Raw genomic sequence first — 21,188 nt, 5'->3', positions numbered from 1 at the left:
AAACAAGAAATTAGCTTCTATTGATCAAATAAAAACGTCAAGCAAGGTGGAAAGATTATATATATATATATATATATATGAGTATGCTTTTATTCAAGAATTTGGTCATAATTCACATGTCAAAAAATACAAGTCATAATTAAAGAAAAGAGGTACCATTGATGAGACTTTTCTTACATTTTGTCAGACAAACGTCCATGTTTTTCTGGGGGATTTTAATAGAATAAACCAACACAAAGAAGTGCACAAATATAAGGTACAACTGAAGTTGCACATCAGTTTCTTCTTACCAGGAAATTGGTAAGAAGAGGTAAAAAAAAAGGAAGTTAATCTTACCAGAGGAGACCAACATTAACTTACTCTGCACTGAAACCACATCCATCAGTTCAATAGTAGTGGCAGCTTCATGTAAAGGGGAGAAATCTGGCTCAGCAGGACCAAGAAACCACTTGATAATAGTTGATGAGAAGTCAAACATCCTGCAACAGACTTCAAACTGGGAAGGAGGTTCAACTTCCAGAAGAAGAATGATTTGTTTTTCATTTGTTTATAAAATTTATACCACTCATGCATGACTTCGTTTGGATTTATTCCAATTAAATCCTTCTAAATATGGGGGGAACAGGCACTTCACATCAATCTTTGAGATTTTGTAGGAATTTCTCTTACTGAACAATGAATTAGTCTTGTACACCTTCAGTCTTTTAGTATATTAGTTCATTAGACTTTTTGTTTTCACGATCAACGTATTTTTCTGTTTTTACTTTCTGCTACTATGGTTTGGTTACCTATGTGATTAAATATGTTTTGGGTTTATTCCTGTCATTTCTAAATGCAAATAGAAATACTTCTAACCAGAATGTAAAATCAGTCAGCTGATATCACTTCTGTTCTGTATGAGGTTTGACAAGATGGTAGGATTTAATGTTGTCAAATATGTCATTCATGCATCAGCCTGTTCAATCCATCCAGCGTAATGAATAGTGTTTCATTGAGCCTGCAACAGTCAGTATATATAGAAACAGCAATATGTTCAATAGATTGTGGAGGAGGATAAAAAATAAAATAAAATTTTCTCTCCTTTACAGCCTCTGATTTAGAGAACTAATAATAACTTAAAGCTCCACCAAACCACAGAGGAGGTTCTTCTCTCCACCAGCCGTCCACTAAAACGATTTTTCCCTATTTCTGCCGAGGCTGCAGCTATAACTTTAACAACCTCAACAATTTACTCCCATTACTGTCACCTTACATTTAAATGACTAGTGATCCGCATCTAATAACACCCTGCTGGAAAACTACTGGGAATTTCAGACTCAATTATGTTTTTTATTTCATTTGGCTTTGCGCATTTCTTATTCGTTTAATGTTTTGTTGTTTTCAGAAGTGCAATCAGTTTTACATTCAGAATCTGTAATTTTAACTTTTTTCCCCCAAAACAGTGCTTCAGGTTATTAAAGCATGGCACTGACAAAACTCAGATTTATATACTTCAAGCTGGATGCACAACTGATTTAGACAAAAATATCCACAAGGTGAACTTTTTATTGCTATGGTTTGTGCATATTTGAGTCTCTTAGAGGGCCCACTTTGTGTATAATAAAGCAACACAGTTTAAGTGTAGTGACACACACTTTTGAAAAGACTATTTGCTTTCCCAATTATCTGAAAGGCTGGTCTCAAAATTACCTGAAAACATCTTGATGATATCAAAGGCTTTTTGGAAATTATTCTGTGGACTGATAAGGTAAAAGTGGAAATTGTTTGGCAGATATTTGTCTCATCTCGCATAAAAACAAAATACAGCAATTTCCTCTCTAACAAAAAAATCCCTAAAAGCAAATGTACCACCGATTTGTGCAGTTAAAATGAAGCCCATTTGGTAACATGGTGCAAGACAATGTTACCAAGCACATCTGAAGGTTTTGCAGTGGTCTAATCAAAGTCTGGATTTAATTCTGACTGAGATGCTATGGTATGGTCTCAAACAGGCAGTTCAACATGAACTCTTTAGCAGGCCAGTTCTTTTTTACATAAGGCCAGGTTATTTGGAGAACTTTTTTCCCTAATAGATGACATGTTCACTTGAAAACAGCAGTTTTAATCCAGGTTCAGAATGGCTGATATTAAAGTGTGATTTATGGTTTAAAGATTTAAGTGTGACAAATTTGTTACACTTCATTTCTGTAGGTTCTTCTGCTTTTATTTGAATAAATTAAACCCTCTAAACAATTGTTACATTTGCATTGATAAATACAAAGCAAAGAGATGATGAGAGTGATTTAATGCATTGAATTAAAGCTACATGGACTTGCAAAGTAAATATATATTAATTTGGTTAATTAGCAATGTAATGAGAAAAATCTGCTGGAGGTAAGCTGAAGTTTAAAGCTGGCTGTGGGGTTTCTGGATGACCTCCCTCCATTTGTGGATCGCTGGGTTGCCGGTGGCTGCCAGCTTCCGGAGCAATGTGCAGGGCTGCAGACCTGGAATATCAGGGTGGATCTGCTGGTAGTGCTCCAGTCTCTCCACAATCTTGTCTAGACCCACCTGGCCAGCATAGAACATGGGACCCCCACGGTGTCGGGGCCAGCCATACCCGAGCACATAAATGACGTCAATGTCTTCCGGTCCTGCGGCGATTCCATCCTGGAGGATCTGAAAGCCCTCATTGATCAGAGTATAGAGGCAGCGCTCCAGCACCTCCTGGTGGTCGATGCGACGTGCCACCAGGCCGTGCTGGGCTCGGTACTCCTCCAGAAACCCGTGCAGCCAAGGGTCGGGTTTAGCCACACGACCGCCGGGTTTGTCGTACTGATACCACCCTTTGCCTGTTTTCTGACCAAACCTTCCCAGCTCACACAGCAGGTCTCCCAGAGGACTGTACCTTCTGCCGCCTCGGATTCTAGCAGATGTTCCTGCAGAGGCAGGCGAAACTAAGCCATCAGCCTTTCTGATCTTCCAGGCAACGTCCAGTCCAGAGAGGTCAGACACTTTGAACACCCCCATGGCAAACCCGAACTCTTCCAGCACCTGGTCCACCTGCTCAGGTGTGGCTCCCTCTTCCAACAGGAAGAACGATTGTTCCAAGTACAGCTTCAGCATACGGTTTCCGACAAATCCCCGACAGTTTCCAACTGCAACACTGACTTTTCCCATCTTCTTCCCCATCTGCATGGCGGTGGCCACGGCTTCGGGGGACGACCGCGGCCCGTAGACCACCTCCAGCAGCTGCATGACGTGAGCTGGCGCGAAGAAGTGCATCCCGACAACCAGTTTTGGACTCTGGGTTTGAGAAGCCAGCTCGTCTATGTCGAGCGCAGAGGTGTTTGTGCACAGGAGTGCGCCTGGTTTGCATATGGCCGACAGCTGCTGGAAGATGGTTTTCTTCAGAGCCATGTCCTCAAACACAGCTTCAATGACTAGGTCAACATCTGCCACAGCCTGGACGTTGCAGCTGTATTTGATTTTATCGTGTGCCAGGGGCACCCCTCGTCTCTTGGCCCCCCTCTCCACCATGCCAGACACCGCCTGCTTTGCCTCCGACAGCTGTTTCTCCTGGGTCTCCACAGCAACCACAGAGAACCCTGCCTGGGCCAGGGACACGGTTATACCCCGTCCCATGGTGCCAAGCCCTTAGAGGACAGAAATCAAACTTTTAAACACAGTAAATATTTTATCCATAAATCAATTCTATAAAACTTTAAACAGTTGAATTAAATCAAGCAGTGTGAAGATTTCTTCTAAACAGGCTGCTGAGTCAAACATCCAAAATGTCTGGAATCCAAGCTTCCAAACAGAGAGCAGCTACTCCACTCACTAAACGGGGAATAACAACCTAATTTACAAGAATGGGATGAGATAGCTGGAAACATGAATGGACAAGTCTTAAAATACATGTACATCTAACATATTAGTTTATTGTGAATATGTTTAATATTTTTTTTCTCACTCATTTCAGGAAGATAAACTCAAATAGATTCAATACACATAGTGTTAAATATTTCAATAATTTATTTATAATGGAATTTTGATGTTTAAACGTCAAAATTCTATGTCTTGTAAAATTATAATTTTGTAAAAAGAGTTATAGCACATTAGCAGGGATAATTGCAGCCTTTAAAGGGTTGTCAAGAATTTGAGGAAGCTTTAGGACTGAAGGTGAGGTCAGAACATCCAGAGCCAGTACCACAGATGAATCCCACACATGGGCAACACATGTTTTACTTGGCAAAAGGGAAAAACTACAATACGGTTGCTCTCTGCTTCACAATCCTCTTTTTGGGTCAATGTAAAGTTCACATTTAATTTGGAAATCCAGGTAACAGAATCTGGAGAAGAGTGGAGAGTCAAAGTCCACATGGCTTGAAGTTCAGTGTGAAGTTCAGTGATGATTTGGCTGAAGTCCACAATTAACCCTACATATTAATTATCTGGGATACAAAATTTTAGGTTTGTAAGCCATATTCGTCAAATAACATAAAATAAAGGGTAGAAATATTTCACTATGAGTGTAATCTGCTCAGGTACCTTGTTCTCACCCACTAAATTAAAATGACAGCATAATGCAGAGAGAAATGTACGCTCTCTGATATCATCTTTCTCATATTAAATGGTTTTCCAGAGCTTGCAATTTTAATGCACAAGCTGCTGAGCCGCGCATATCCAAACTGGGGTGCATCCAATCCTCCCTGCAGGGAATAGCGAGTCCATTTACCAAACTCGGATGAACTGTTAATGAGGGCTTAGTTTCCATAGGCAACAGGACTTTGGAGATGCCACACAGATAGCTTGATGAGTCAGTGTGCCTGTGTTAATTGAAAGCTGAGTACAAATTAGAAGCCCAGAGCTCTTACCGATGACAGCTGCTTTACGCACAGGCCTGGGCTTGCTGGTGTCCCAGCGGGCTCCGCCGGCCATGCTCCACCTGCCGACGGCTCTCTGGGCAAAGAAGTAGTACTGTAGAGCGCGGGCCTGACCTGAGTTGAAGAGTACGAAAAACAGCTCCTGCTCTCGCTCAATTCCCTTAGCGTAGGGCAGAGTGACAGCAGCGTGAACTGCTTGGACACAAGTACCCGGTGCTATGGCTCCTCGAGCTCTACGCTGCACCTGCTGCATCGCCCTTTCAAAAATCGTATCCAAATCGGGGGGACGTGGACATGGATAGGTGCTGATGCGGCGCGCATCCAAAGATTTGCCTGCAAGAGAAGAAATGAGGACGTCTCTGCAAGGAAATTACAGATAGCGGAAAGCAGGGAGTAGTCAAAACACACTTATAAAATGTAGCTTCTGGTCAGACTATAACAACACAAAGACACACACATTATAATAATGGTAGATAATCAAACTGTAACCAAACAAAGTCAAAACAAAATCAAATAAAAATGATCTGTAACTGTTGCGTAGATTGATATGGTGAAGGCTGACGTTATTCAGCTTAAATGTGCCTGCCATCGCATGTTCATGGCAGATAAACCATTTCCACTCTTCATAGTTTTAGTATAGCAAATAGTACACAAAATCAACAACTAAGCTAAGACAAAAAAAAGAAAAAAAAAATCAGAAACATTAAAAGGTACATAAATCAATATCACAAAGGTTTCAGACTTCAAAAATGTAAGTACCTTCATAGCTTTCAATTACTCAGTTTTAATTGCCTTCTAAATTATTATGTTATTGCTTTGATTAAAATCTTCTGGCAAACTGTTCCACATCTTAACCCCAGTTCAGAAATACACATACCACGGTGTATTTACCAAACTTGTTTAAGTTAAAAACAATTTGAAACAATTTCTGAATATCTTTAGGGAGCATATAATTGCACGAATCTAGTTTATGGTCATATTCATAAGCATAATTTTAATTTGCAGCTAAAAAGAGCTTCCCCTTTTCAAGCAGTACTTCTAACTTCTCCACTCTGCTGGAATTTTCAACAAGCACTCAGGAAGTGTGGATATAATTCATTTTTCAGGCACATTCATCCACTCAGTCAGCTTCTGAGAGCAGGCTGATCTGACAGGCCGCTTCCAGATAATCGCAGGGACTCTGGCTGAACGCTGCAGCTCTGAGCAAAACAAAAAACCAAAAGGTTCACTTCCAACAAAATTCTGTAATTCTTGGAATTTTGTTCAAAGGTAAACCCTACAGTAGCTTCCAAAATATCCAGACACGTTCACCTTGATGTAACGATGATGGTACAAAATCAGTTCAAAGTAGTGGATAATTGTGAACTGGAAGATAAATTATTTAAGGTCTTCAATTTTTTGCAAGCAAAAATTTTGAAAGTGTGATACGCACTTTAGTTTACCCCTCATGGGTCAATGGCTTACAAAGCCATTGTATAAGAGATTGTTTACAAGAGAAAATGTAATGTTTAATCCAACAACCTCACAGCACAAGCCTTCCTGCATGCTGTGATTTTAAAGAACGAGAAAGAAAAAAATGGCCGCTCAGCCAAAACCTTGTTAGAGGCATCTTAATTCCCAATCCTGACTCCTCTGATGTGATTACAAGAGACAGCAGTCAGAAACCTTCACAGCTCCACTGAATTACTCTCACATGAGGGTCTGGGTCGGAAACTGGGTCACTGAGGTGAAGCTTAAAGCGACAGCAAGAATATCTGACTTATCTTAACCACTTGCTCCGATAGGAAACACATTTCTCAAAAGAAGGATATTAAAAATAGAGAAATGGGGATGAAGGTTATCCATGATAAAGAATTTATTCTCGGTAAACAATCACACATCGGTGAGGCGGTATGTGGAAGTGTGATGCTGTTTCAATGTGATTTACGAGGCTTTATTGCAGCAGTTAATCTGTAAATGGTTGAGCTGTGGATTTGCAGTGGATGGGAAGCCTGGCTGCCTCCTCGACAGATGTAGAGGGCAGATGTTGCAACTGCTGGGTAAAAAAAAAAAAGTTAATCTCACCACCAGTGAGAGACTCAGATCTGTTCCTGGCCACGCCTGCATTAAATTAAATGCACAAAATGATTTTTTAAGCAAATGTGGATTTCTGTGGTGTTTATGTGGAGAGGTGTGACCTTAATGCATTTTGTATCCTGGGCTCCAAGTTTTTATGCTTTTTTTTTTTTTAAACAAAAATGCATCCACAAACTACGGTTACTGTTTTAATACTACATGTCTGTTACTTCATTTTATTCAGGCATTTGAGCTTTACAAACACAAATCCCTTTGCCACAGGGTTCCAGTACAAACACCACTTTTTCAGACTTTAATCTCCAGAGTTCTCAGTCCTTATCAGTTCACAGTTAAACTAAAAACAGAGGTTTATTGAGAATTCATTGTAAAAACTTCTACAGATGTCAGGATTAAATTATGGTACTTGAAAAAATTTGGATGATTGAGGAAAAGAGAAAGAAAATAGACAGATGGAATATTTTTCCATACTTTTCCAGACCTGTTGGATAGTTTTCTAGACTGGCAGCAACCCTGTTCTCATGGTAACAAAGCACAGAGAGGAGACAATAACTCCTCCTGACATTATTTTTTATGTATTATGTTGTATTAAATGTGTTTTTCAGACCCAAAAGTTGGTATTTTCTACAGACAAAAGAACATAGCTGTAGGCCCAATACTGACACCCAAACAGACTTTCTGCTGATTTGAATGCCTCCAAAAAAGATGTCAAGGTTCAGAAACCTGCAAATATCAGCTGCAGATGACATATTTGACACAAAGTGACGTGAAGCCTCTAGTGGAGTTGATTCATGTTTGTTTCACACAGAAAAACAAAAGCTGCTCCATAAAGCAAGACCCTGCTGGGGCTAAACACACACATCCAGCAGAGTGGGTGGTGTGTGTTCAGTTCACTTTATGTGAAAGAACGCAAGCTCAAACAGAAGCAGTAGACATGATACTTTCCTCCTTTCTTACTCCTTCATGTTAAATACGAATCCATAGGTCATTCTTTTTATAGTTAACAGAAAGATGTGAAGCAGAAAATGTTAGCCAAGAACCCCACAGTTTAAAACAGCATTACCGTCTGCAGCAGATGAGGAGACATAAAGTGTTTTCATTTTTCATTTGAGCTGAAAACACTGACTTTTCTTTTCATTTTTATCCCCATTCAGCCAAAGAGAATGACCTATTCTTCAGTCAGACTGGGAGATCGCTCCTCCAGTTCTCCAGGGATGTGGCACACTTCAGGAATCCACTCAGTGTGTAAAATGAGTCAGATTCACGTGCGTGCGGGAAATCCTCGTACCACTAATCGACTGGAGAGGGCCTGGATATTAATATTCTAGGAAAGTTTGTCCCTTTTCGCCTTCCTGAATAATACAGCAAAAGCGGTGAAGACATCAGAGCCCATCTGACAGACCCATGAAACATTTATGGACTGTCTTGGTGGAGGATCTGGCAGCCGTGCCTTCTGCTTGCGTTGCCTTCCAAAGGCTTCACATTGACACGTCTTGATGTCGGCCTGCCCTAAAATAACCGCTCCAAAAGAAGTTTCTCCTCCTTCCACCAAGTTAATATTTAAAGCCAGAAAGAAAGTTTCTATCACTCCATTAAATACCTCCAGAAGCATTTATCTTGCGGCTTACCTGCCACACTTTGAGCAAACTTGACAGCTGCATCCACAGCGTTAAGATCCGTCACTTCATCAACGATTCCAAGCTGCTGAGCCTCAGCTGCAGTCACATGGCGGCCTGTGGGACACACAGAAGTCCTCTATACTTTATGTAGAACATGATATATTAAAGTCAATTTACATGTAAAGGGCACCTTGTTATTGGGTAGCTTATTATATTCGATATAAAAGTCAATACACCACTGCTAAAGTGACTTTTTATGATATAAAAAATGAGACTGAGAAATGATTTCACAACTTTCCTATATTTGAATGTAATTGATTATCTCAGCAGTAGGATTAACACCCTTAAGAGTCTGCCAGCCTCCCACACTTTGGCAAAATTTGTCCACTCTGCTTTGCCAAAAGCCTCTAAATCTACTTGATCATTCAGACATCTCTTGTCTAAAGCTCTTTTCAGATCTTAAGGCTGGTTAGACCAGCTGAAGAACTCCAACTTCATCCATTTTGTTGATTTTAAATGCCTGCTTTGCTGAGAAATAATAATAATAATAATAATAATAATAATAATAATAATAATAATAATAATAATAATAATAATAATAACAACTTAATCTGAAGCTTTTCAGACAAAACTTGAAGAGTTTTTGGTTCAAAACTTCACCCAGTTTTGACAAAACATCTAGTTCCATTTGAAAAAGCAAGAGCATGATACTGCCACCACCATGTTTCACTAGTGTTATTTTGCATTGTTTCTGTGCCAACCAAACTAATGCTAATTATAAACACATTCTTCCAGAAGGTTAAATTTGTACTGAAAGGATGCAAATGTAATGAAAGTCTTAGATGGACATCTAAACTTTATTCCAAATTAGTTACATTCACACGTAATGTTAGAACAAGAACAACAAATCTTGAAATCAGATTAAAAGGTGTGTAAAACAGGGTGTTTTTCTATTGATGTTCACACAGTGCAACCAGGTTACTGTGGCTTCATTTCCCCCATCTCACAATTTTGTTTGATTGCACTTAAATATTTTATAATCACATTAAAGGTGGGAAAAGTTTTGAAATATATTTATCCCGATCTTTTATTCATCACAAAAACTGACATTTTAGCCAAGTGTCAAACTCACTGAGATTATTCTTTACAGAATGAAGAATTATGGAAAGAAATTCTAGAAAGTAGGACACAAGCTGTACAACCTATTATATGCTGACACCTGCTGGCCAACGGAGTAAGATGCATTTAGAAACTTAAATGACTTTCTGCATTAATAAAATGATGTCCGATAATCTGAAAAATCAAACCACACTATATATAGTCTTTACTCTTAGTGCAGAAGCCTGTTGAGCCACAAAAACTTCAACAAACTTTGCTGTTTAGAGGAAAACTTTACTCCCAGCACAAACACTTCACAAATAAATCTGCGACAGGTTAACTTAATAGAGCACTTTAAGTTGGGCCAAGGTTGAATTCTGCTATTTAAAACATTCTGTATTTAATGGGCTTCATCTAATCTTTCACTTAAAAGCTTCTGCTCTGATGTGTTAATACATAAAAGTTAGCCTAAGCCTGACATATCCAGTCTGATTTACTGAAGGTTACATCCCTCACAGCGTCTTGGAAAAGTAATCTACGAAACCAGAACTGGAAAATCCTTAAGTCAAATTGTATCATTTTCTTTACCAGATTTAGCATGAACTCTGGTCATTAAATTACACAAATTAACAGACACCCTGTTTTTTTTTTCTTTCAGAGAAAACTTTGTTTTCTAATTAACACACAAAAATTTTTAAATCCTTTGTAGCTTTTTACAGCATAGAGACTTGTCAAACTCATAATGATGGCTTCTTCTTCTTAAGGAAAACAGACTTTTGTCCAAACTTTACGACCCAGATTTTTCAAAGAATTTCTCTAGACATTTGTCTTTTTGATATGGTTAGTTATTTTGTTCTAGAATTTCACAGAAATTGAGTTGCTGGAAAATAAGACACTAAATCTTTTTCATAGCAACAGGAGCAACTATATGATAAGTGTTTTATGAAAGTACCTGTGGTGATGAGATCCAAGGCAGCCGGGACTCCAATGAGCCTCGGCAGACGCTGAGTTCCTCCTGCACCTGGCAGCAGACCCAAAGCCACCTCTGGAAATCCCAGTCTGGCCTAATCAAATTATTCAAGAAGTACAATGTGTTCGTGAGCCGAGTCTCACAATACAGACATTTGACAAAAGCAGGACTTTCTTCCTATTCATTAAAATGTATCAAACTGAAAACAAACTTTTTCACCCTGATAATTGCTTCATCAACAACAACATGCAAGTCCATCCATGCATTTTGTGATGCGGTTTGTAAAAATGAGATACAGAACAGATTTACAAGGTGCAAAAAAGGTGGATCATCTTGTTCTTTTTTTTTCAGTTCAATATATACTGCATTATAAAGCTAATTGTAGCATTTTTGTGTTCCATGTTTATTACATTTAATGTTAAACTACAACAATTTACTTTGTGTTAGAGCTTTAAAAGTAAAGCAAAAATCTTTATCAGCTCTTAAAAGTCTGATTGATGCATCTCAAGGTTTAGAAATGTGTTCTTTAGAAATTCGGGAAAGTTCAATATAACTAACCTTAGAGTGGGCGACACGATAGTGACAAGAGAGAGCCAACTCGAGGCCTCCGCCTAAAGCGACCCCCTCTATGGCTGCCACTACTGGTTTGGATGCTGCCTCGATCAGATGGACCATTGGCACCAGAGGGGGCCCGGTCACCTTGGTCCCAAACTCTCTGATGTCTGCTCCTGTTGTACAAAACCATGATGACAAACATGTAACATGAGCTGCACATGATTTTATAGTCATAAAAAAACTAAATCAACTGGAACAGAACATTTGGAGAACATTTTTACTTTATGAAACAAGGTGAACCCTGAATTATTTAGAAGTGCATTATCACTGACATGAAGCAGAGGACTGTCTGTACCTCCACAAAATGTTCCATTCTGGCCACAGATTACCACAGACTTCACCTCTGGCTCACTGAGCGCTTTGTGCATCATGTCAACAATGCCTTGCCTCACCGCTGCACTGCAGAAAGAAACATAAACAGCAGATTTACAACATTGTTGGCTTTAAACTACTCCCAACTGAGCTTCCAGAACACTGGAGTGTTTTTTGGTGAAATTCTCCTGCTTACTATTGCTACAAGTACTGTTCCAGGCTAAAAGTGTTCATGTTACAAACACAACCTACAATTTATTCTATCAGGGTTTTATTAGACAGACCAGCAAGACATTTTGAAAACCATGCAATGGACGGAAAAAGATAAATGGTTTTCACAGTTTTTTTTTTTTTTTTTTTTTGGCAAATAAAATCAAATAAATTTTGAATCCATATATCTTTATCCCCAGTTACTTTGACACGTTTAAATACAATATTGTGCAACCAATTTTCTTCAAAAACTACATAATTAAAAGGCAGCTGCTTCAATTAATACTTTGAATAATCACCTTCAGTGAAGTAAAGAATATCTCTATGAAGGCTAGAACATATTCTGGACAAGTCAAAACAGAATGACTCTCATTTAAAATATTTGTAGAACGTTAACAGGGTGTCACTGTTAGATAAAGTTTTGTTCTCATCCCGTAAATGATTAATAACAGTGATTCATTGTAAGCACCCAGTGTATCTAAGGGAACAATCTGGTGGGCAGAGCACAACATGAGTTAAAGGTGGAGTTCAACCTCTTTAATTAGATAAGGGAGCAAAACAAAAGCTAAATTTGCTGACTTTGTATTGCAAAGGCAATACAAGTACGTTACTTTTACTTCTGCACACAAGTACACTTAAGTCCACACAAGTAATACGTGTACAAGCACAAAAATGTTTAGAGCAACAGAATAATTATAATTAGTGTCTTGAGATTTTGATGCATGAATGAACAATTCAATTAAAGTAGCTCTAAATCTAAATCTAAGTAGATGATAACATTGTTCAGTCATTAAAACTGTAAAATAGTTTAACTGTTTCCTCACTTTTGTTGGCAAAAAAAAAACATGATGGTATCAAACAAATAAGTTCAAAGCTTGGGATTACTAAAAAATTTCAGTGTAGATGCATTATTATTTACTTTAGTTAATTTTAAAAAAATGAACATAATAAGCTATATGAGGCCAATGTGACTTTGCTGGATCAGATCTTTCCTGGAGAGATCAACAACTGTCCAAAATGTCCCAGTTGATGACTGTTTCTCACCTCAGTGCATTGACGGGAGGATTCTGCAGAGTTATCATGCCAACAGACCCTGAAGCTCGGCTGTAAAAAGCCATCGTGTCCAACAAGTATTTCGTGTTGTTGTTGCACTTCTTTTCCTGTTCACCAACTGAACTTTGAAATCGATAGAGAAACACATGGAAGCCTTCGTCGGCGTCGCTGAAGTTGGTGTCTGATTCGAGGTGTCTTATTAAAGGGTTGTTTCGCTCATTTTCTGACTTTAAAAATACTTGCGCAGTTAAAACATGCACTTAATCAGTGAACTATTAAGATACATATATATAGTTCTTATTTATTTGTGGGGGTCAGCTGTTAGTTTGTGTCTGTCTTTCTTACTAACACATATTTCCAAAATGCATTTTAATAACATTTATTCAATGCAGCATAATTCAGGTCAGATTTGGGCGGTAACATTTATATTATGAACTAGAGTTTATCAAAGATAGTCCGGACATGCTCACTGCAGTTAGTCTTTCCAATACCGACTCTCATCCCAACTTCAGCGTTTCCCTTTCCCATTGCTTCTGTTCCTCAACAGTTCCAGCTGTACACTGCTGCCCCCATCTGGAGCGGAGCGTAATTAACATCTCCATTTATTTCCACTCTTCAGATTGATTAAAATTCTATTATTTGGGGGAATCATAAAGTATTGGCTATTAATATAAGTGATAAACAATAATAATACTACTAATAATGTGCTTCGTCTTAACCAGCTGTGAATCTTTGACGGGAGTCTGATTACGCCAGGACGTGACGTCACCACGCCGGTTGGACATTGTTCTGCTCAGTGACAACAGCATTCAGGGGGAGAAGCAAAGAGAAGCGCTTGAGTTTTGCTTTACATCGGGGAGAATGCGCTCCCTTCTCGGACTAGCCGTTGTTGTGACCGCAGCCACCCTGTACCTTTACCAACTGTCTCTGTACCTTCCTGCTGGACCACGAAGGCATCCTCAGCCGTGTCCAGAGGGGAGGGAGTTCCAGCAGAGCTGCGACGCCGCGGGGGAACTCAGCAGGTGACCCCGGTGTTTGCTGTTAGCTGTTAGCCAGGTTACACATTTTCTACTGGCTGATGATGAACTCTTTCTCTCTCTAACTATTATTTTAAAAATATAATCGGGGGTTAAATTATTTATTCGCGCCACTATTGCTTTGCTAATACTGATGGCTGTTACTGTTCAACCTTCTTCCAAGAAATACTAAGGACAAACAGGTCAGTAATTTCCTCACGTTAGTCTTTCAGAAGTTTGGAAGCGACTATAGGTACTTGATGTTTCTTTCTTTCTTTTCTTTTTTTATAAGTTTAACATCCATTCATACCTTTTACTGAGCTTATCTGAGCTCAGGTTGCGACGGGGTTATAACAATACAACTCTGACAGGACTCTCCTCAACATCCCCAGTTTGTTCTGGGGATGTAGAAGGGATAAATCTATCAAGCATAACATTATGGCCACCTGCCTGATGGCGTGTTGGTGCCCCCTTTAGCTGGAAAAGCAATCCTAACCCTTTAAGATAGATTAGATATAATGGTCAACAGTCAGCTACGAGATGGGGTCAGACTTGTTTGTCCTGCACATCCCACAAATCTCCATTTGCAATAAGAAACGGGAAATTTGGAGGTTTTAAATTGCTGTGCTCCTCACAATATTCCCCAACCATTTTGTTTGTGCGGTTGGACACATTAGCTTGTTGAAAGAGACCACAGCTTTCGGGAAATAGCTTCCATTAAAGGGTGTACATTGTCTGCAGAAATGCTTAGTTGGTTGATTTATGCCAAAGTAATACAAACATGCGTGGCAGAGACCAGCAGAGCATTGCATAAAAAGCAGTGTTCTGCTGGTCACAGCATGAAGAAGGTAACTCTGCTGGCTTACCTTCTTCCTGTTCTACATTTTGGTGCCATTTGGTCACATTGTTGGTGTGATTGTAAAATCACAATAGCAAACCATTCTTCTGGACTATGGAGGGTTTTTTTTTTAGTTCTAATTTGAGAGTGAATGTTTCCACAGGTTGAAGTTCCCATCAGACCTGGAGGACCTGCAGGAACTTTCTGAACTTTTGCAGTTTTACAAAACGGAGCACACCGCATATGTCCTGCTCCTGTTCTGCAGTGCATACCTCTACAAGCAGTCTTTTGCCATCCCTGGATCATCTTTTCTGGTGAGTGCTGATAAAAACACTGATGCATTTAAAATAACTTGAGGTTCTTTAGTTGTGTTTCAGAAAGAATCTAATAAATCAAAATGTGAACAAAAACTCTTCCGTCAACCATCACTTGACACTTCCAAACACTTTTAGATCTTAAATAATTTCCCTCATCTCCTGCTCTGAGTGAAGTTGAGTGCTAACAGCAGACCTTTTTATCTCTGCTTGTCACTGTGCAGAACATTCTTGCAGGAGCTATCTTTGGACCGTATCTAGGACTGCTCCTTGCCTGTGTGCTCACCACGGTGGGCTCCACCATGTGCTACCTCCTCTCCCAAGCCTTTGGAAAACAACACATCATAAATCTGTTCCCAGAGAAAGTTTCCATGCTACAGAAAAAGGTATCCTGTTACTTCACACCATTTATTTATTTTGTATTTAGTATATTTAAATGATTTTGACAGACATGTTATGGTTTTAATTACATTCAAGGGATTAAAATATATTTTTTCTAGTAAATTAGAACTGACTATGCAAAAAAAAATAAAATAAAAAAAGAAAAGAATCAGTTATTTGTTACACTTGTTTTAGTCTATTACCTAAAATGTCAATAAAATACATTGAGGTTTCTGGTTGTCATGTGATAAAATGTGACCAAGTTCAGGTATGTGAAAACTTTTGCAAGGCACTAATGCTTTCTTTCTCACGGTTTGTTCCAGGTGGAAGACAATCGAGACTGTTTGTTCTTCTTCCTGCTCTTCCTGAGATTTTTTCCCATGACTCCCAACTGGTTTCTGAACATGTCTGCCCCCATCGTCAACATCCCCATCACATACTTCTTTTTCTCAGTATTTATTGGTGGGTGTTTTTTTTCTTTTTATCACTGAATGTTGTGCCTCAGTCTAAACTATTCTGTTAAGGGTTGGCATTCAATTAGCTCTGAAAAGACCATTGTAGAGATAACTTTGTTTCAGACCTCGTCCAGATGCTTTGATGTAAACATGGGGATCGCATTGAACTAAATTAAGTCAGTGACAAAATAAGACAAAGCCAGCCTTCTCACATAGTCTCAACAGTATGGCGAGCTTTTAGCACATTTTTTTTATTTAAACTCCTTTCAGTTGTTTTTTCTATTTTCTCCACAAGACTGATAATTAAAAAAAATGTAGATATTAAAGAGTCCTACACAGTTTTTAGCACTTCTGTTAGAGGTGTTTGGAAAAAAAAAATATTGTTGTAGTATATATAACAAACTTTTAACCTGAATGGATATATTCAGAAATAAGCATGCTTCACTTAATTACTGTCACCTTATGAAGACCTTTGCTGTTAAATTTTTGAACAACTCCTTTTTTGCCAACAGGACAGCAGTTTGTCTTCATTGCTATATCAATGAATATAAAATAGGAATGACTGACCATTGCGTTAGAACATCTAGAATAATAGATCCTCTCTGTTTCTCACTCCTTTTCAGCTTCATCCACAGATTTTCTTTCAGTTTCAAGTCTGGAAACTGATCACGGCAAGGAGTTGATTTTTGCGCTTTTTGCATCTTGTGATCTATATCTGTGTTGATTTAGTCACATATTTTGCACTATTAATTTTCAGAAAAGTCTCAGTTCTGAACCTTTTTCAGGTTATTGCCAGAGGCCACCAGATTTTTGTTTAAAACCTCCTTGTATCTGCATTCTGACAAAGGCTTTCCCAGGCCTTTGAAAGAGAAAAATGCTAACAGCTGCACAGATCCTCCACCATAGTCCAGTGGAAATTTTCTACATAGCCATCCTTGTTTGCGAATTTTTCTTTTATTGTGACACAATTAACCATTTACCATTTGATCTCCTGAATAAGAACAGAATGCTTTTACTTTATTTTGCAAATAAAACTCACAGTCATTCTTGTTTAGAACTGAACTAAAATCTGTTGCTTAGTAAGTAAAACTTTATTTATACAGCACTTTTCAAAAAGTCACAAAGCATGTCAACAAACAGAATAATAGCAGGATAAAACTAAATGAAAGCAGATTTAAAAAATTAAGCACTTTTATAAGGATTGAACATCCTCAGTGTGGTTTGTTTAGACATTTTGTGACTCATTTTCAGGCCTGCTGCCCTATAACTTCATCTGCGTGCAGACGGGCTCCATGCTATCAGAGGTTTCTTCGCTGGACAACCTGTTCTCCTGGGAGCACCTCCTGCAGCTGCTGGCCATTGCCCTCATGGCTCTGGTGCCCAGTGCCGTCATCCGTCGCCTCAGCCAGAGACGTGTCAAGCTGGCCGTCCAGCCTCAGAACGGACTTGACTCAGATAAGAAGGTGCAGTGACTTCGCTGGAGGGTTTATACGTTTTATCCACTCAGTTTTCAGATGCCTTCTGCTCTCCAGAGCAAACATGTTCAAAGTGGCAGCTGTTCAGAAAAAACTTTGACGCTCGACTGTGTCGTTGTTTTTGGTTATGGATCGCTTTACCCCCATCAGAGTTATGTGGAGATCAACAGGAAACTGCTTTTCTAAAAAAAATACAAATGCATTTGATGGACTTTTTTTTTTTTTTTTTTTTTTTTTAAAGAATGTTTTCCAGTTTTGGTGTTTTTTATTTGGGAAATGTATGAATGTACGTACAGGAATCATGAAGAGGAGAGAAGATCGTTTTGCACTCATGTTTGGCAACAAGAGTTCTGCTATAGTTTAAACTTTGCGTTCAAAGTGCCTGTTTTGTTTTGGCCTTTAAATTCTACCTCCATGGACTCACTGAAATATTAATGTGAAAACCGCGAAAGGCCTGCCCGTATTTCTGCAGATTAGATGATGTCTCCTGGGTTTATGCTTGTCCTTTTTCTGTTTGTAACTTAAAAATTGGTGAGTCTTAAGAATCCACATCAGTCAGTCACAACATTAAAGCATACCAGGCCTTAAATGTTCACTAATGTAAAATAACAAAAGTAAGGAGCCAAACCTTTGAATCTAAAGCCATTCTATGTTCCTGGAAAAAACCCAGATCAACAAAGGCTTCGTTCAATAAATCCACTGGACCCACAGCCAATTCCCCACTGCCACTGCAGGAGATCCAGAGCTCCCCTGTTCACAATCTGAAGGGCCACACTTGTTTTTGTGGAGCAGAAAAAATCTTCACAGCCTAATATTTTAAAGCGGGTAAGGATGGCTTTTATTGAATGCTTTTCCGTTCTTATTGCTGAATTCTTTACTGAATTTGAACTGCAAAGTTATTTCTGAGCTGGTGAAGCTTTGAGGTACAAACTCTATTGCCTCTTTTTACAAATTATGTGTCTGTTTGCTGTGGGTGCATTTCTTTATGCCTTTGAAATGGTTTTGCATTTGCCTTTTCTATTATTGAGATGTCAATTATTTTAAAGGTAATGTAATGCTCAGCAATGTTAGCATTTAGAAACTAATCACATTTTAATGCAGCACTTGGGTTATTTACTGGGATACCCAGTTAAGATATGTAAAAAGCCTTAAAGTAAAGGAATCTTTAATTGTAGCAAAATTGAACATCAAACCCATAAGATGCGGGTTTGATCTTATGGGTCAAACCCAGGAGATGGGTCATAAGTACATTCATTTTGTGTGGGAGAACATGAAAGAGTTTTTTTTTTTTTTTACAGAATGTAAATTTTGCTGTTATTCTTTTACAGTAAATATAACATATATTTTCAAAGTTGAGTTGTTTCAAGGAACTTTTAAACTTGCCACTATTTAAAATGGAAAAGACAAGAAGTCTGACTGATCTGTGTGGATCTTCAAAAGCTATGTGCTTAAACTTTCTCCTATTTACATCCAGAGTAATAAGAAAATGAGTCTTTAAAACAACTAACTGTGACAGCCAAGACTGGGCAAGAAAGGCAAGTCATAACAAGATGGCGAGAGGTTAAAAATGCCAAAACAAAGTCCCCTTAGCTACCACTACATACTCTGTACACACCAGCAAGAAACTTTTATACCTTAACAAGCATTTTTTTTTAACTAACTGGAAATGTCTGCTTTGCTCAGATCAGACTAATGAGATTGGGCTTTTGGGCAATACTGCTGGTGGGTGTTGAGTGTCAGAAAAAAGGACAAATCTGTGTAAAAGCACTCATGTCTTATGTGATCTGTGATCTTTCTCTCATTTAAAGGTTAGTGGATGGCATCATGAGCTCTTTCAGGTGTCATCACCATTTTAAATGAAAACTTAAATGGCTGATAGAAGACTGAATAACTTTCTATGAGCTTCTCAATCCTGTACGAAACTGACTCTAAAAGCTCCAACCTTGTTAAATGTTACAGGAGAAGATAAAGTGCTTCATGATTGGCAGTAGAGGGTTATTAAAAGGCATTTATGACAAGTGCGCTTGTAATTGAATGTACTCAAAGCTTGGATTTCTCTAAAATGCTTTTGTGTTACATTGTTTCTCCAATGAAAGATAAATTTATTTCAAGGCTTTTTACAAGGGTGCTAATAAACACAATCAGTTCTGTAATAGGACTCAGTTTGGCGCTGGAAAAATACATTGGACCATCTTTATTTATTTCTATTTAAATCTGATTTGCAGTATTGTTTTCTGAAAGTACATCCTGTTGGTGGAGTTGTAATACAAGGACTTCTTTGTGCAATGATTGGTTTTGCAGGTATAAGTGTTTCAAGAAATAAAAACAAAACAAGCTTCTTTTTTTTATCTTTCAGATATTCTTTATTGCTCAGATCCAGGTTGCTCAGCAATACAGTTCACTCACAACTCAAAACAACAGCTTGGCTGCTACCAGAAAGGCATGGATCCATGTAGTAAAAAACAGATCAGATGTCTCTCTGGCACAACCAGTTCTGATTATTATTACCTTGAGGTGTTGGAAGCCTTGTTGGCTTGTGGGTAACATTGAGGGTTTGAAGCTACCAAGAAACAAAAGGAATCTCCCAGATGGAGAAAATGCGAATAAGAACTGGATCCATGTGAAAGGGGGAAAAAAAAAACACAACTCCAAGTCTAGTGCGATGTGAGGTGTAGTACATACTGGATTACCTGCATCAATCTCATGCAATACTTTCCATTCAGCAACATGGCAGGGCAACAAAAAACACTGCTGTGGTTCTGCACACCTTTGACCTGCTCCTGAGAGGTTCAGCTGGTGCTTGGTGACCTCTCGTCTGTTTTTCTCCTAAACGCAGAACAAGTTTTCTATCAGTGATTTTGAATGAGGCCTGGGTACAGTCTTTCAGCACTTCAAATTTTCCTTAAATGTCCATTATCTGTTCCAAAAAAATCCTAGCTAGGATATTTTTTTTTGTCCCACCACAATTTCATACCTAGTAATATTGGTAGTGATCTAAGAGGAATGAAAAGTTAGAAATTCGCAGCTACAACTCCAGACTATATTTTTTAATCAGTGTGAAATACAAGAAACCAGATCAGAACAGACAACAAAAGAAAACCTCAGCTATTTAACCACTGTGTGATATGACTAACACTGTACACCCTTAGCAATGTGTGTAATTAGGATCATTTCTTTCCTTTATGGTACTGAAAATGAATCCCTAACACCTCACAATACCTAGAAATACCAATCCTTTAAAATAATAAAAAATCAAAAGGTTACTACAGTCCTTGCAGGTTTCACCTCATACTGTATGAACATTCAGGATGATGTTCCTGAAGTCAGAGGGGTCCAGCTCGAGGGAAACCTGTGCCTATAAAGAGTCAAAAACACAAGAGAGATAGAGGCCTGCAGTGCCGTCAGCAATGCAGGAAAAAAGAGCCGCAACGTCAGCGCACTCTGTACTACGTATCCAAAGAATATTAAATAAAGTACAGTGCCTTGCAAAAGTATTCACACCCCTTTTTATGTCGCATTACAACCAAGAGCTTCAATGTGTTTCACTGGAATTTTAAGAGATGGACGTAACACTAAGTGATGTATCAATGAAGTAGGAGAATTTAACATGAATTCAGATTTTAAGAAGAAATTTATCTGCTTTATTTTGTAAAATATCTTCTACATAAACCCTGTCTTTTGCTTCAACACCTGGAGAGAAAAATACATAATTTACCATGTTGCATTTTCTCTGGGGTCTGTTTAGCCTCCCATTTGTGTTTCCAGCTCGTTCAAAATGCTGTTCTCTATTTTTTACCTGGATCACATCTCATCTACTCTGTCCTCTCTCCACTGACTGCTGATTTTAAATTCCTTCTTCTAGCTCGTAAATTCCTCATTGATTTTGCTTCAGCG

General features: G+C 38.6%; 2 protein-coding genes across 2 annotated transcripts; one reads left to right on the top strand and one right to left on the bottom strand.

Moving 5' to 3' along the window:
* Window positions 1-2,269: 2,269 nt before the first annotated feature.
* ehhadh (enoyl-CoA, hydratase/3-hydroxyacyl CoA dehydrogenase) lies at window positions 2,270-12,974 on the bottom strand. The gene is made up of 7 exons (XM_055032356.1): window positions 12,807-12,974; window positions 11,536-11,639; window positions 11,184-11,353; window positions 10,608-10,719; window positions 8,567-8,671; window positions 4,857-5,198; window positions 2,270-3,635 (listed from the first exon to the last, which is right to left on the bottom strand). Exons 1-7 carry the CDS (start codon window positions 12,878-12,880, stop codon window positions 2,386-2,388), a joined length of 2,157 nt encoding a protein of 718 aa, XP_054888331.1. The 5' UTR covers window positions 12,881-12,974; the 3' UTR covers window positions 2,270-2,385.
* Window positions 12,975-13,604: 630 nt separating this feature from the next.
* Window positions 13,605-19,642, top strand: tmem41aa (transmembrane protein 41aa). The gene is made up of 5 exons (XM_055031483.1): window positions 13,605-13,837; window positions 14,833-14,983; window positions 15,208-15,369; window positions 15,688-15,826; window positions 17,071-19,642. The coding sequence occupies exons 1-5, from the start codon at window positions 13,677-13,679 to the stop codon at window positions 17,289-17,291; spliced, it is 834 nt and encodes a 277-aa protein (XP_054887458.1). The 5' UTR covers window positions 13,605-13,676; the 3' UTR covers window positions 17,292-19,642.
* Window positions 19,643-21,188: the final 1,546 nt, after the last annotated feature.

Source organism: Poeciliopsis prolifica, unplaced genomic scaffold (assembly GCF_027474105.1).
Source record: "Poeciliopsis prolifica strain line A6 unplaced genomic scaffold, Auburn_PproV2 SCAFFOLD007, whole genome shotgun sequence".
Lineage (NCBI taxonomy): Eukaryota > Metazoa > Chordata > Actinopteri > Cyprinodontiformes > Poeciliidae > Poeciliopsis > Poeciliopsis prolifica.
The sequence above is the reverse complement of the archived record's forward strand: the minus strand, read 5'-3'. Positions and strand labels throughout refer to the sequence as shown.